The sequence below is a fragment of the Podarcis liolepis genome, assembly GCF_965112155.1.
Source record: "Podarcis liolepis genome assembly, chromosome: W".
In the NCBI taxonomy this organism is placed as follows: Eukaryota; Metazoa; Chordata; class Lepidosauria; order Squamata; family Lacertidae; genus Podarcis; species Podarcis liolepis.
This window is the reverse complement of record NC_139568.1, coordinates 15134838-15148575: the sequence shown is the minus strand read 5'-3', so window position 1 is coordinate 15148575 and position 13738 is coordinate 15134838. Positions and strand designations below refer to the sequence as shown.

The 13738-nt window shown below is 42.2% G+C and overlaps 1 protein-coding gene and 1 long non-coding RNA gene across 2 annotated transcripts in view; both read left to right on the top strand.

Moving 5' to 3' along the window:
• Positions 1 to 13738, top strand: part of LOC310697712 — a 1172922-nt gene that overhangs the window by 993612 nt on the left and 165572 nt on the right. The window lies entirely within an intron of this gene.
• The window catches only part of LOC310697820 (androgen receptor-like), a gene marked incomplete at its 3' end in the record, with an annotated part of 181007 nt that overhangs the window by 166270 nt on the left and 999 nt on the right, over positions 1 to 13738 (top strand). Inside the window, exon 4 of the mRNA XM_083484448.1 lies at positions 715 to 840. Within this exon, the coding sequence (XP_083340574.1) occupies positions 715 to 840 (126 nt within the window). The remainder of the gene's footprint in view (positions 1 to 714; positions 841 to 13738) is intronic.

Sequence of the window (13738 nt, the reverse complement as noted above, 5' to 3'; positions counted from 1 at the left end):
TTCTCTTTGTTGTCAGTGAAGGATATGCTGCAAGGATCAAGGAGCATACGGGACCAGGGCACCCTCCCACCACATTTCCTTATAACTCAATAAATGGCACTGCTGTAGAATATTGTTACATGCCACTCCAATCTCCAAGTGGTGAGAGATTCCAGGGGTTCCAGGTGCTTACTGAGGGTTTGGTTTCCTTGGAATGAAGTTCAGTGGAGACTGTGGTGTCTTTTGGATATACGCTTTCATTTACACAAATATACAACCTGAGCACAGAACAGAGCAACTCGCAGCATTAACACTCCAAATGATCTTGCTTCTCCATTAGTCACTGTCTTGGATCCTGCACAAATCAAGCAAGTCTCCATCTCTTAGCCTGCTTTCTGCCCAGTTCACACCACACCACACCACACCACACCACACCACACCAGCTCTTGTTCTAGGTGAGGGGGTGGAAGAAAGCCCCCTACATCAGCCTGAAAGTCATAGCTATTGCAGCCTAGCTCATTCTTTTGGGATGCTGATCATGGGGCTTAACTATTCAGCCACAGCTATCGCCTAGACAAAGGGGCTGGTTTGGTGAGCTTGTTCTCGTACCTTCTACCCACCTCTGATACAGGAACCCAAGAACTAGAAGGGACTTGGTGCATCATGCATACTGACCCTTCCCTCATCCTACATCACTATGAACCAACATCACCTCCTCACTTTCCTGTTTCCTAGATCACCCGAGAGCTGCACCAGTTTACATTCAACCTCCTAGTCAGGTCCCACATGGTCAGCGTGGATTACCCAGAAATGATGGCGGAGATCATCTCGGTGCAAGTCCCCAAGATCCTCTCTGGTCAGGTGAAGCCCATTTACTTCCACATGCAGTGATGGAGAGAGGGAGCCACAGCAAGGGAGGAGCCCTTTGCGGCTGAGGCCCTGGAAGCCATCGACCTTGTCCAGCCTTCACCTGCCTGTTATTTCTGCACTGTAGTGCCTTGAAATGCTGTGTAAGCTACAAAGATACACAGTAATAATGAAAACAGAACTAGCCTGCTGGGATTCCTTTCAGTTTTGATGATTCCCCACCCATGAATTCCCCTTTCGAGTGGGAGTTTTATTTGGCCTGTTTCAAAATGGCCCAGCATATGTGTGTGTCTGTGTGTGCAACCCCCCCCCCCCAACTTCTCTTTCCTGTTCTTATATTTTTTTAATCTGGTGTTGTGGTGTGGTGCCAGGCGGCACTTGTTTAGATTCTTGGGCTTCTACATTTCCCACAATGGCTTCTGTGGCCCTGTGTCATGACAGGAAGTCTGACAAGACACACACACGCACATTGTGTTTTGGGTGTTCCCTTCATTGCTGCTTTATTCTCTCTTTTTAAACAAAACCAGAATCCAAGATGACAAGCAGGTTATTCAAATCAAATCCTGGGAGTGGGGGAAGAACTTCATTTTTGAGAAGCGGGTGATTTTATTTTTATTTTTAAACAGTTTTTTAATCAACTCTTATCTTGTGTGTGTGATGTGCTTTCCCCCCATTGCATTGCTAGCCTCATTCTTAAGATGCAGGAGGATTTTCATAGTATATCTGAGGATAGGAAGGGAGAACTGTCGACCATGGACTCAAAATCATATGGAGGAAAGAATGTAGTGGAATCATACAATTGCAAAAAGGGGGGGGAAAGGTGGGTGGGTGCCATCACACGGACTCAGATTTGACAGGGCCACATTTCTACATGTGAACCAGTTTCAGTACCTCAGTCTCAGTCCGGCTATGCAAGATCTCTAGAGAGAGCATTCCAGTCCCTGTTGATATAAGAATTAGAGACCAAAGATGTATATTTTTGATGTTAATAATGTTTCAATGTTTCACTTTAATTGCATTTAACTTTTTAGAATGCATTAGGCTTGATTTTTGTGTGCCTGCAGTTTGTAACCCTCATGCCAACCCTCCTACACTGTGCACACCACTTCCTGCCTTATCTGAACTTAGCGAGGCAAATGTTTTGCCCAAAGAGGTATGTGTTAAACAGCTATCCATGAAGCTATCTAAAACTCAGGAAGAGGAGATGGGAGAGGAATGTATGATGCCCTTCCCTTCTCACTGAAGGTCTGATTGCCTAGACAACTATCCGATAAGTTATAAGTTGAGACAAAATGTTTTGGGACACCCCAAGGTGGTTGATGCCAGTGTGGAGCCATGTAGCTTTGTATTCCGTGACCTGTAACCTTTCTTGATGTATGTTTAGATGTTTTATGATACTTGGTTTGCTGTGTTTCAACTACTATATAAGCTTTTGTTCTGAAGTGCCTCGGGGCAGACCTTCTTAACTGGCACTCGGACTTGAGCTCTGTCCTATTGCAATAGAAATAAACGTTGGGCCCCTCCTGGATACTAGACTTGAAATTAGTTTCCTTGGTCCCACAGTTTATTTAAAAGGTGGTCCCTCACCTGGGTAACAAACAAGGTGGTGTAGAATTGAATTCTTACCACACTGTGCAAGAGCCTCTCAGAGTCCAGTAAGCAAGCCTGAGAGCTTAAAACCTCTTTGCCATGAAAATCCTGCACAAAAATAGCTTTTGAGCTCTTTGTGCAAATTAAACACGTGCAAGGCAATTTCAGCAAGCCAGCTTTGGTTGAAATCATGCACATTAAGAACACATAAGTAGCTATACTGTAGTACCATAAGTAACTATTTTAAGCTTTGCAGTACTTTTCTCCTTCTGTGGGTTCAATTCTTTTGGAACGGTCTTCTGGGCATCCAGATGTGTAGAGCAATATTACATGCCAGAGAACAGCTCCATTTCCTTCAAAGGTGGCTGAGAGTCCCCCAGGTTGTGGGAAGTGGAAATGGATATATCTCAGAGGTATATGGTGGACAATTTCAGACACCAGGTGTGGTAGCCTCTCACCTACAGAAGTGGGCACAGTGAACTTTCTTTTTTATATATATAAAATATTTATTAAAGGTTTTAAACAATATAGCCAACTTCACATTCACAATCAGAAATAAAAAGAAACAAAAAAAACACACCATCACAATCAATACAAAAGACATACAAAAGAAAAACAAAGAAAAGGCATAAAAGAGACATAAAAAAGAAAGGAAAAAAAATCCAATTTCTTAAATGTTAGATCCATAACCCTCATTCTTAACTTCCTCACATCTCCCTTTTCTGTGTTCTCATTTACAAGATCTTATTCAGCAAATCTTCACCTTCTTTCAAATCTTATTTTATATTATGCATTTCAACTATTATGTCTCCAATTTTTCCCCCTTTATTACCAATTATTTAAGCTTGACATAATATTGTTCAGATTTCACCTTTGTTCTTATAAACCAATTTTGCAAACTCCTCTCAAATAAGTCACTAATGCCATGTTATCTTCCTATCCTGCATCATTCTAACATTCATACAATTTACAATACTTTTGCAAGTAGTCTTTAAATTTCTTCCAGTCCTCTTCCACTGTCTCTTCTCCCAGGTCTCGGATTCTGCCAGTCATTTCCGCCAGTTCCATGTAGTCTATCAGTTGCATCTGCCATTCTTCCAGAGTGGGCAAATCTTCTGTCTTCCAGTATTTTGCGATGAGTATTCTTGCAGCTGTTGTCGCATACATAAAGAAAGTTCTGTCCTTCTTTGGCACCACTTGGCCGGCAATGCCCAAAAGGAAGGCCTCTGGTTTCTTAAGGAAGGTATATTTAAATACCTTTTTTAGTTCATTATAAATCATTTCCCAGAAGGCCTTAACCCCTGGGCACGTCCACCAAAGGTGAAAGAATGTTCCTTCAGTTTCTTTACATTTCCAACACTTATTGTCTGGCAAATGATATATTTTTGCAAGCTTGACTGGGGTCATGTACCACCTATAAATCATTTTCATAATATTTTCTTTCAAGGCATTACATGCCGTGAATTTCACACCGGTGGTCCATAACCGTTCCCAGTCAGCAAACATAATGTTGTAGCCAATGTCTTGTGCCCATTTTATCATAGCTGATTTAACCGTTTCATCCTGAGTATTCCATTTTAACAGCAAGTTATACATTCTTGAAAGTACCTTAGTTTTTGGTTCTAACAGTTCTGTTTCTAGTTTCAATTTTTCCACCTGGAAGCCTGTTTTTTTGTCCTTATTAAAAACCTCCCTAATCTGACCATAGTGTAACCAATCTCGCACTTTATCCTTCAGTTTCTCAAAACTCTGCAATCTCCATGTGTCTCCGTCCTTTTCTACTATCTCCCAATATTTTGGCCAATTGGCCTCCATACTGAGTCTTTTCTGAGCCTTAGCTTCCATTGGTGACAACCACCTTGGGGTCTTGCTTTCTAGTAAATCCTTGTATCTTGTCCAGACATTAAACACTGCCTTCCTGACAATATGATTCTTGAAAGCTTTGTGAGCTTTAACCTTGTCGTACCACAAATATGCATGCCACCCAAATACATTGTTAAACCCTTCCAAATCCAAAATATCAGTGTTCTCTAGAAGTAGCCAATCTTTCAACCAGCAGAAGGCTGCTGATTCATAATACAGTTTCATGTCTGGCAGGGCAAACCCCCCTCTTTCTTTAGCATCAGTTAATATTTTAAATTTTATTCTGGGCTTTTTGCCCTGCCAGACAAACCTAGAGATATCTCTCTGCCACCTCTTGAAACATTCCATCTTATCCACAATCTGCAGGGTCTGAAACAAAAACAACATTTTTGGCAATACATTCATCTTTATAGCAGCAATTCGACCCAACAAGGAAAGCTTCAGTTTTGACCAAATTTCTAAGTCCTTTTTAATTTCTGACCAACATTTTTCATAGTTATCTTTAAATAAATTCAGATTTTTAGCCGTCATATTAACCCCTAGATATTTCACCTTTTTAACCACATTTAACTCTGTCTCCTTCTGAAACCTTTCTTTTTCCAAAATTGTCAAGTTTTTTTCCAAAACCTTAGTTTTCTGCTTGTTTAGTTTAAATCCAGCCACCCGACCAAATTCTTGAATCAATTCTAACACCCTCTTCGCACTAGATTCTGGCTCCTGTAATGTCAAAACCAAATCATCTGCAAAGGCTTTAAGTTTATACTGTTTAGCTCCGACCTGGATTCCTTCAACCAACCGGTCCCCTCTGATCATATTCAATAGCACCTCCAGGACCGAAATAAATAGCAGTGGGGAAATAGGGCAGCCCTGTCGTGTTCCTTTCTCAATTTTAAACTCTTCTGTCACCACATTATTAACTATCAATTTTGCTTTTTGTTCTGAATAAATTGCATCTATGCCATTTTCAAACCCCCGTCCCACTCCCATCCCTTTAAGATTTTTCTTCATAAAATTCCATGAGATGTTGTCAAAGGCCTTCTCCACATCAATAAAGATCAACACTGCTTTTGTATTAGTATTCATCTGCAAAAGTTCCAAAATGTCAATAATGTTCCTTGTATTATCAGACAGATGTCTACCTGGAAGAAAGCCTGCCTGGTCTTTATGAATCACTTCATTTAGCACTCTTTTTAACCTATTTGCTAAAATATCTGCAAAAATTTTGTAATCCACATTTAGAAGGAAGATGGGACGGTAGTTCTTAAGCTGTGTCTTTTCAGTTTCAGATTTAGGTATAAGTGTGATGAAAGCTTCTTTCCACGATTCCGGTGCCTTCTTCCCCTCCATAATCTCATTACAAACCTCCTTCAATGGTTGAATCAAATAGTCTTTCAAGATCTTATAATACTTGGAGGTAAGCCCATCCGGCCCTGGAGATTTGCCCAATTGCATATTCTGAATGGCACCTTCGATCTCTTGTTCTGTTATTTTATAATTCAATATTGTCTTATTTTCTTGAGATAGTTTTGGTAATCCGTTGTTTCTTAAAAATTGGTCTATCTCAGTCTCTTTTTGCGGCCCTTGGGTATAAAGTTGTTTAAAGTATCTCTGGAAACATTTTCTAATCTCCACAGGGTTCTGAATATTTTTCCCTTCAATCTCTAAGTTGGTAACCGTATTCAGTTTTTGTCTCTTTTTCAACTGCCATGCTAGTAGTTTTCCGCATTTATTTGCCAATTCAAAAGTCCTTTGTTTCATTTGTTTGATTTTCCATTCAACTTCCTGGTTTATCAATTTTGTATATTGTGCTTGATGAAGTTTAATTTCTCTCAGAATCTCCTGTGACTTTGGTTTCGATCTTAATTTTTTCTCTCCTTTTATTTTCTCCAAGGTCTTATCTTTTTTCTCGTTCTGAGCTCTTTTCTTTATCACATTCTGTTGTATCAGAAACCCCCTCATGACCGCTTTACTTGCATCCCAGATTACTCTTTTTTCAACTGTAGTTTTCAAATTTATATCAAAATAATCACTCAAAGTCTTTTGGGCCTTCTTAACAATCTCCTGATCTCTTAGTAAGGTGTCATTCATCTTCCATCTAAAGGAGCCAGTTGGAGTTAGTTTCATTTCCATCTTTACTGCGTTATGGTCGGAGCAAGTTTTTGGGCAGATTTCCACCTTTCTAGTCTTAGGTGCCAGTCCTCTAGTTATCCATATTTGGTCGATTCTTGTCCATGTCATTTTGGCTTCAGAGAAGAATGTCCCCTCTCTTCCCAAGGGGCTCTTCGTCCTCCAGATGTCAATCGAGTCCATATTGTCAGTTAGTTCAAAAAAGGTTTTCGGTAGTCTGCCGTCTTTTGTCATACTTTGACTTTGCGCTTTATCCATATTCGTAGATACCACCCCATTCATATCACCCATCATAATGATGTTATTATAGTCCATGTAATCCAACATTGTCTCATGCAGCTTCTTGTAAAATTCCGATTTCCCCTCATTTGGTGCATAGATCCCCAAGATCAGGAATTTTTGCCCTTGTGTTTGAATTTCAATTGCCAAAATTCTTCCTTGCTCATCTTTAAAAAGAAATTTTGGTGACAGGCTCTCTTTTGTATATATCACAACTCCTCTCTTCTTCACTCGATCCAATGAAATAAATTATTGGCCTAATCTCTTATTAATTAGCACTTTTCTGTGGAGCCTGGTCACATGTGTTTCCTGCAAACAAATGATATCTAATTGTTCTTTTTTTAATAAATGAAAAATCCTCCTTTTTCTGGGGAATTACAGCCATTAATATTCCAACTTAAAAGTTGCAGAGACATCCCGAACAAACTATTCTCCCTTTGTTAATGGTGGTGTCTTTCTCTCCTGGTCTTCAGGCCCCAAAGGTGTAGGTATAGGTCTTAATGGCCCGAATCCCGAGGCTCCTAGTTCTTTTACAGTCCCTTTCTGAAGGTCTTCTCCGTAGTCACTCAAAAACTTTTCCTTGTCTTCAGCTGTTTTGATTTTCACTTTCTTCCCTTTGAAGGTAAAAGATAGTCCCTGGGGAAATTCCCACCTAAAGGCAATTGTGTTACTTCTCAACAGTTTCACCAGATCCCCGTAACAAGATCTAAGTTCCAACAAATGTTTCGGAATGTCTTTGTAAATTTCCACTCTCAAATCCTGAATTTCAAGTGTCTTTTGAAAGTGTGCACTCAGAATCTTATCTCTTTCTTCCTTTGTTCTCAGAGAGATCAAGCAGTCTCTGGACTTGCCTTTTCTCACTACTTTTCCAAGTCTGAATGCACTTACAATTTTAAAGTCTTTATCTTCTTCCAAAGGCCAAAATTTTGTAAATTCTCTTGTCAAATATTCAATTAAATCCCCTTTTTCGAGTTCTGGAACTGACCTCAATCTCAGATTATTTTCCTTACTTCTTAGTTCTACCATAGACAGATAAGCCTGATGTTCAACAATCTGCTTACGCATAGGTTTTACTTCCTTCTGCACAGCCTCTGCTTTCTGTTTGGCCTCCTCAGCTATTTTACGGTTTTCTGTGGTGGCTTCAAATAATTTCCCAATTGATTGTGCATTTAAAGCAATTTGTTGGGTCAAATTGTTAACGCTGGCTGCATTTTGGTCGATTTTAGACGATTGTTCAGCCACTTGCTTACTCAGGCCTTCCAATTTTTCAAAAATTTTATCTAGTACTGAAGGAGATTCCCCTCCTGCAGCCATTCCTTCTGGCCTGGCTTGCTCAATTTCTTCCTCTTGTGCCACAGAAAGGATAGAGACAGATGATCTACGCAGCTGTGAGATTATGGTCGTTTGTTGTGTTTTAGCTTTGGCTGATCTTGTTCTCCCAGTTCCACTCATCCCAGTTCTGTCTACGTGTCAAGGTCAGTCAGTATGCAATTCCCATGGGAATCCACAAGTCCACAAGTAAAAAGGGAAGAAGAAAAAACAAGTCCCCAGTAGTTATAATCCAAAATCCCTCTAGAGGGAGTTTAAATGTGTCTTAAGGGAAGAAACAAAGTTATTGTTCATGGAAAGTTTTTCAAGCTGCTCCAGATCCCTTAAGCATTTATAACAGTGTCAAAACAGCCTCAAAATCCCAAAAGACTTTCAGATCTTTTATGTTTAGCAGAGTTAGTCTTTGAGGTACTTACAATGTCTCTAAAAAGTGCCAGAAACAATGTATCAATGTGGCAGTTCAGGTAGCAGTCCAATGTAACAATCCAATATAACAAAGTCCACAATCTGACAGTTCTGACAGTCTGGCAGCCCGACTGCCCGGGTTTCTTAATAAAATTTGTAAATCCACTGAGGAAGAGGTAAAAAGGATATCCACAAATAAAAGGGTAGAATCCACTGGTATCAAAACAAAATCAATTCAATTGGTGCATGGGTTAGTTCCTTTTGAGCACCGCTTCAAAGGCATTAGGAAGTTTAAGGTCTTTGCTTTGGATCTTTAAACAGTACCGGGAGACGGACTTCCTGGTTGCGTCTCCCGCTTTGGCCGAATTTCAGATCAATTTAGTCCCAAATTCACTCGTTTCCCCTACTCAAGGGTTGTTGCTCTTTAAGCCGAATGTTCCCAGGAAAAGAGGTCAGCGCTCACCGACAGCAGCTTTGCGGCTTCACTCCACAGAAAGAGCGATCAACTCACAGCACCGCGCCAGCCCTTCCACGCTCCGGAGCCCCTTACGGGGTCCCTTTCACGTTTCGGGGGGCGCTAATGGTGCCCACCGAGTCCCACGGCCACAGGCTATCGCTGTCTGTGGGTTTCCAAACTGGGTCTCCGCTTCGCCGTAGCGGACGACCTGTTTCTGCGGAGCTTCCCCTTCACAGCTGGAAGGAGACCGCCATTGCCGTTCGCGCCGCCTCCGGAAGTCCGGGCACAGTGAACTTTCTGTTCCCCTCTGATTCTTTTGTTGCTATAACTCAATTTGTGCAAGACTTGCTTTGCAGAAGTGTACATTGGCTAGCATTGAAGACTACAGGGCAACGTCTGCTGACCTGTGCAATGGGCCCCCTGAGGGATCTTGGGATTCTGTCTATGTTTTGAAGAGGAATTGATTCAAAATACCTGTAATGAATGCCATGTATAAGCTTGAGGGGGGCTGAAGGGAGGGGAGGGGGTTAGACATGTTGTTGTTGGTGGGGAATTTACTTCCTCTGGTTTATTTACAGCAGACTACAGTTTAAAGGGGGGGGGGCTTGAGAAATACCCAAAGCATTGACTATGTCTTAGCCATCAATCTTTATTTTTATTATGCTGTTTATGCATTAATGTTGTTGTTGTTGTTGTTATGTGATTTAAAAAATAATAATAATTACTTACGCTCTAGTATATTCTATTTTGCAGTTTAGTAAAAGTTGCCCTTAACTAGACACTGGTTGTTTAGTCTTTAACCTCACTGCGGCACAGACCAGTCCACACAGACCTCCTCCTCACCTACTGATAAAATCATAGAATTCTTGTGGGAATGTTCAGGGAGGTAGGAGAGGATATATTGTTTAATAATATCCTTCCTAACTTGCGTTAGCAAGTCCCTTTACTTAGCAGAGTGCATTCCCCTTTTAAACACACAGCGGCTAGCTTGCTGCAAGTTTGTTTAAGCTTCTCAATATTAGAATTCCTGGTAATCCCCTTTTCTCCCCCTTAAAAAGAATAGACACGACACAATCTTGTGAAAAGTATATAAAAGTTTACTCACACATTCAGTTCACAGATGGATCCCTGAAGGCAGACTTAGTTACAAAGTATATACATCTGAGTCTATCCCATATAGAGATAGTCTCTTTGTCCTCTGTTGGCTGAAAGCAGAAAGCCAACAGAGCATCTCTAGCTAAAAATATGTTGCTTCTAAGAAGAATGGAGTCAGAGGGGGGGGGCTGTGTGCCTGGTCCTTTTGTCACCTGGACAGGTAAGGTCACGCCCACCTCTAGTCACATGCAGAGGAAGTGTGTCCCAGCTCAGGAGGAAACAGGAAGTTTTCTACTGACTGGAGCAAACACCCCCTTTCATGTCCACTCTAGGAATGTTGTATGAGTCCTTATGTAGGTTCCCTATCGGACAGAGAAAATAACAGAGGCCCACCAGAGAATATTGAGAAGCAAAGCAGCTAGTAAGCCTGATCTTTATTAACTGTTGCAACGGGATGCTCACAACCACACACAGGAGGCGGGAGGGATCCCGAACATTGGTGTGCAAGCTGTTATATAGACTTTTGAAATTGCCCACCCTGTGGCCCAAGACCACCTCCTGAAACATCATATATACATCACAGAAGGAGGCGGTCAACAGCAGAGGAGGCGGTCTACAGCATTCTTTTCTGATGGTAAATACTCAGTTCCTGAATCCAGGTCACAGGCTCACCCTATTCATCTACAGATATGCCCTTAAGACAGGATTTGTGAGCAAAGAGACAATGGGGAGGTTTTCCCATTTCCTTCCTCCTTGCAGAGGAACATTTGAGGTCAATTTGGGAGAGTCAAAATGGATTCAGGTCTATTTTCCTGTACTGTTCAGACATGTGGTTTATATATTTATGTACTTGTTTGACTGGTACATTTATGAACATTTATTTTATATCTTGGGACGCGGGTGGTGCTGTGGTCTAAACCACAGAGCCTAGGGCTTGCTGATCAGAAGGTCAGCGGTTTGAATCCCCACGATGGGGTGAGCTCCCGTTGCTCAGTCCCTGCTCCTGCCAACCTAGCAGTTCAAAAGCACGTCAAAGTGCAAGTAGATAAATAGGTACCGCTCTAGCGGGAAGGTAAGCAACATTTCCGTGCGCTGCTCTGGTTCGCCGGAAGTGTCTTAGTCATGCTGGCCACATGACCCAGAAGCTGTACGCCGGCTCCCTCAGCCAATAAAGCGAGATGAGCGCCGCAACCCCAGAGTCGTCCAGGGGTCCCTTTACCGTTACCTTATTTTATATCTTAGACCTTATAATTCTCATAACAATCCCCCCTCTGGGGCTATAATTTTTACTAAAAAATAATAACGCCCACAAATAATAACCTGGTATGTTGTAAATGGATGCCACATACCAGGTTATTATTTGTGGGGCAATTATTTGTGGGGCGCCAGATACCTTATACCATCCAAATGTTTCTACCATTAATCCCTTTCAGTCCTCGATACCCCCTGAGTCAAAAAAATAAGGAAAAAGAAGCCCTCTCTACAGTTCAGAGAATGATAAAAGAGGCAAAAGTATCGCCAGACTTAACTGCGAAGGAACTTGCCGAGTTCACTGCGGTTTGTCCAGTCACAAGGGCACAAGATGACCAGGGAAATCAAGTTGGTCGTTGGGAAAGTATGCCATATTCAGTAATTAGGGAAGTAAAAAAAGGCCATAATGAGTTTGGGTTGACGAGTACCTACGCACAAGGACTCGTAGAAGGTGTATCATCAGGTTATGCCCTTTTTCCTTATGATTCCTGATGAAAATGATCCTAAATCCTGGCCAATATGTAATTTGGTACAGTGAATACTGGCAGGCTGCAGAACACCAGGCATGTTGGGAAAGAAACATTCTGCACAGAAACAGTAAAGATGTTTGTACCTTTAAGACCAGTTTCTGTAAGCTCTGGGTAAATTGGGTACAGCTGGCCATGACTACAAAAGGAGAAAAGCTGCAGTTTGAATCTGCCTGCAGGGAAAACACCCACAAGCTTTGCTGTTTTGTAATAAAACCTTTATTTAATTTGGTTTTATACTGGTCTCATGGTGTCACAGTCTGTCACCTGCCACCAGTGGAAAATCCCCCTCTAACAAGGCAAACTTACATGCAGCAGGAGGAGTAATTTTTGACCATTTGGCCGGTGAAGGAAATTTTGCCACCGTGGGCATGCAGAGTCAATTGCCTTGGGAATATTTTCCTATAATTTCTGCATGTGCCTTACATGCCTTTAAAAAGGTCCCGGAAAAGCCACCAAAAGTTTTGCCAGTATTAGACAGGGAACATCTGAGTCCTTTTTGGATTTCACAAATCGATTGCAAGAAGCCATAATGCAGCAGATAGATAATCCTGATGTTGCGAATGAAATCTTGTTGAAAATGGCCGTAGAGAATGCAAATTAAGATTGCAAACAAGCTTTGCAGGCCATACAAGCCTTTAACATCTTGAAACTATCAGATATGTTACGCGTCTGTCAAAATATAGGTACCCAAGTTCATAAAGTGGGTGTGCTTGCAGCCGCTCTGCGACAATCAGATAAGACCAGTAAGGTTTGTTTTAAATGTGGCAAAACTGGACATTTCCAATGGGAATGCCGCTCTGCAAAGAACAGACACATGCCCCTCCAAAAAGTGCTCTCGTTGCCAAAAAGGGTATCATTGGGCCAATCAAAGCAGGAGTTCGGGAAACCCCCAGTCGGGTCACCCTCCGACCCAGGACCAACAGAGGGTATTCCCTATTCAAACAGGGCCACAGTCGATGCAGGAGAACAGCCGACAACCTTAAAACCTGCTGCCCCAGGTACTGCAGGACTGGATTTAGTCGTACAGGGGGATACCACTTTCCATCTGCCAGGAAAGGTTCATGTCATACCCACTCAAGTTAAAGGGCCCCTTACCTGTGGAACAGTGGGGTTGATTTTCCCTAGATCCCAAGCCAGAAAGCAGGGATTTTTTATAATCCCTGGCATGATCGATGCTGGCTATGAAGGCATTCTCAAGGTCCAGGTTTGGACTCATCTCCCGCAGTCTCTGCCCAAGGGACAGTCTGTAGTGCAGTTGATTCTACTCCCGTATCCTGTTCCAGCCGTGGCAAATGCCCGCCACAGAGAGGGAGGGTTTGACTCTACCCTCCCTGATTCACCACTAGTTGCATCACAGTTCCCATCATGCAGAAGAAACCGCAGTTAAAATTGACCATAAATGGCCTTGTTTTCACAGGACTGGTGGTCACAAGTACAGACGTCACTGTCATACACCAAGAGGAGTGGCCTTCCACCTGGCCAACAGCAACTCTTAAAGAGCTGTGTGGCATAGGAGGACGACAATCTGGCCGCCAAAGCTTGTCGTTGGTCACAGTGTGTACACAGGACGGCCGCACAGTTGCCACCATCTGCCCATTCGTACTCCCTGTGCATTTGAATATTTGGGCTAGAGATTTGTTGCAGAAACGGAACACTACCCTTGAAATCAATGTCTGAATTTCCCACAACACTGCCTTTAAAATGGTTAACACATGAGCCTGTCTGGGTGGAGCAGTGGCCGCCACCAGTGGAGAAGTTAAAGGCTTTACATTCCCTGGTTGATGAGCAACTTGCCTCCCAACATCTACCAGCCCATGGAATACCCCGGTTTCTGTCATAAAAAAGAAACCAGGAAAATGGAGGCTATTACGCGACCTCCAGGAAGTGAATAAACATATACAACCCATGGGCCCTTTGCAATTTGGATTACCCAATCCAAATTCAATCCCTTGTTCCTATCACTTGT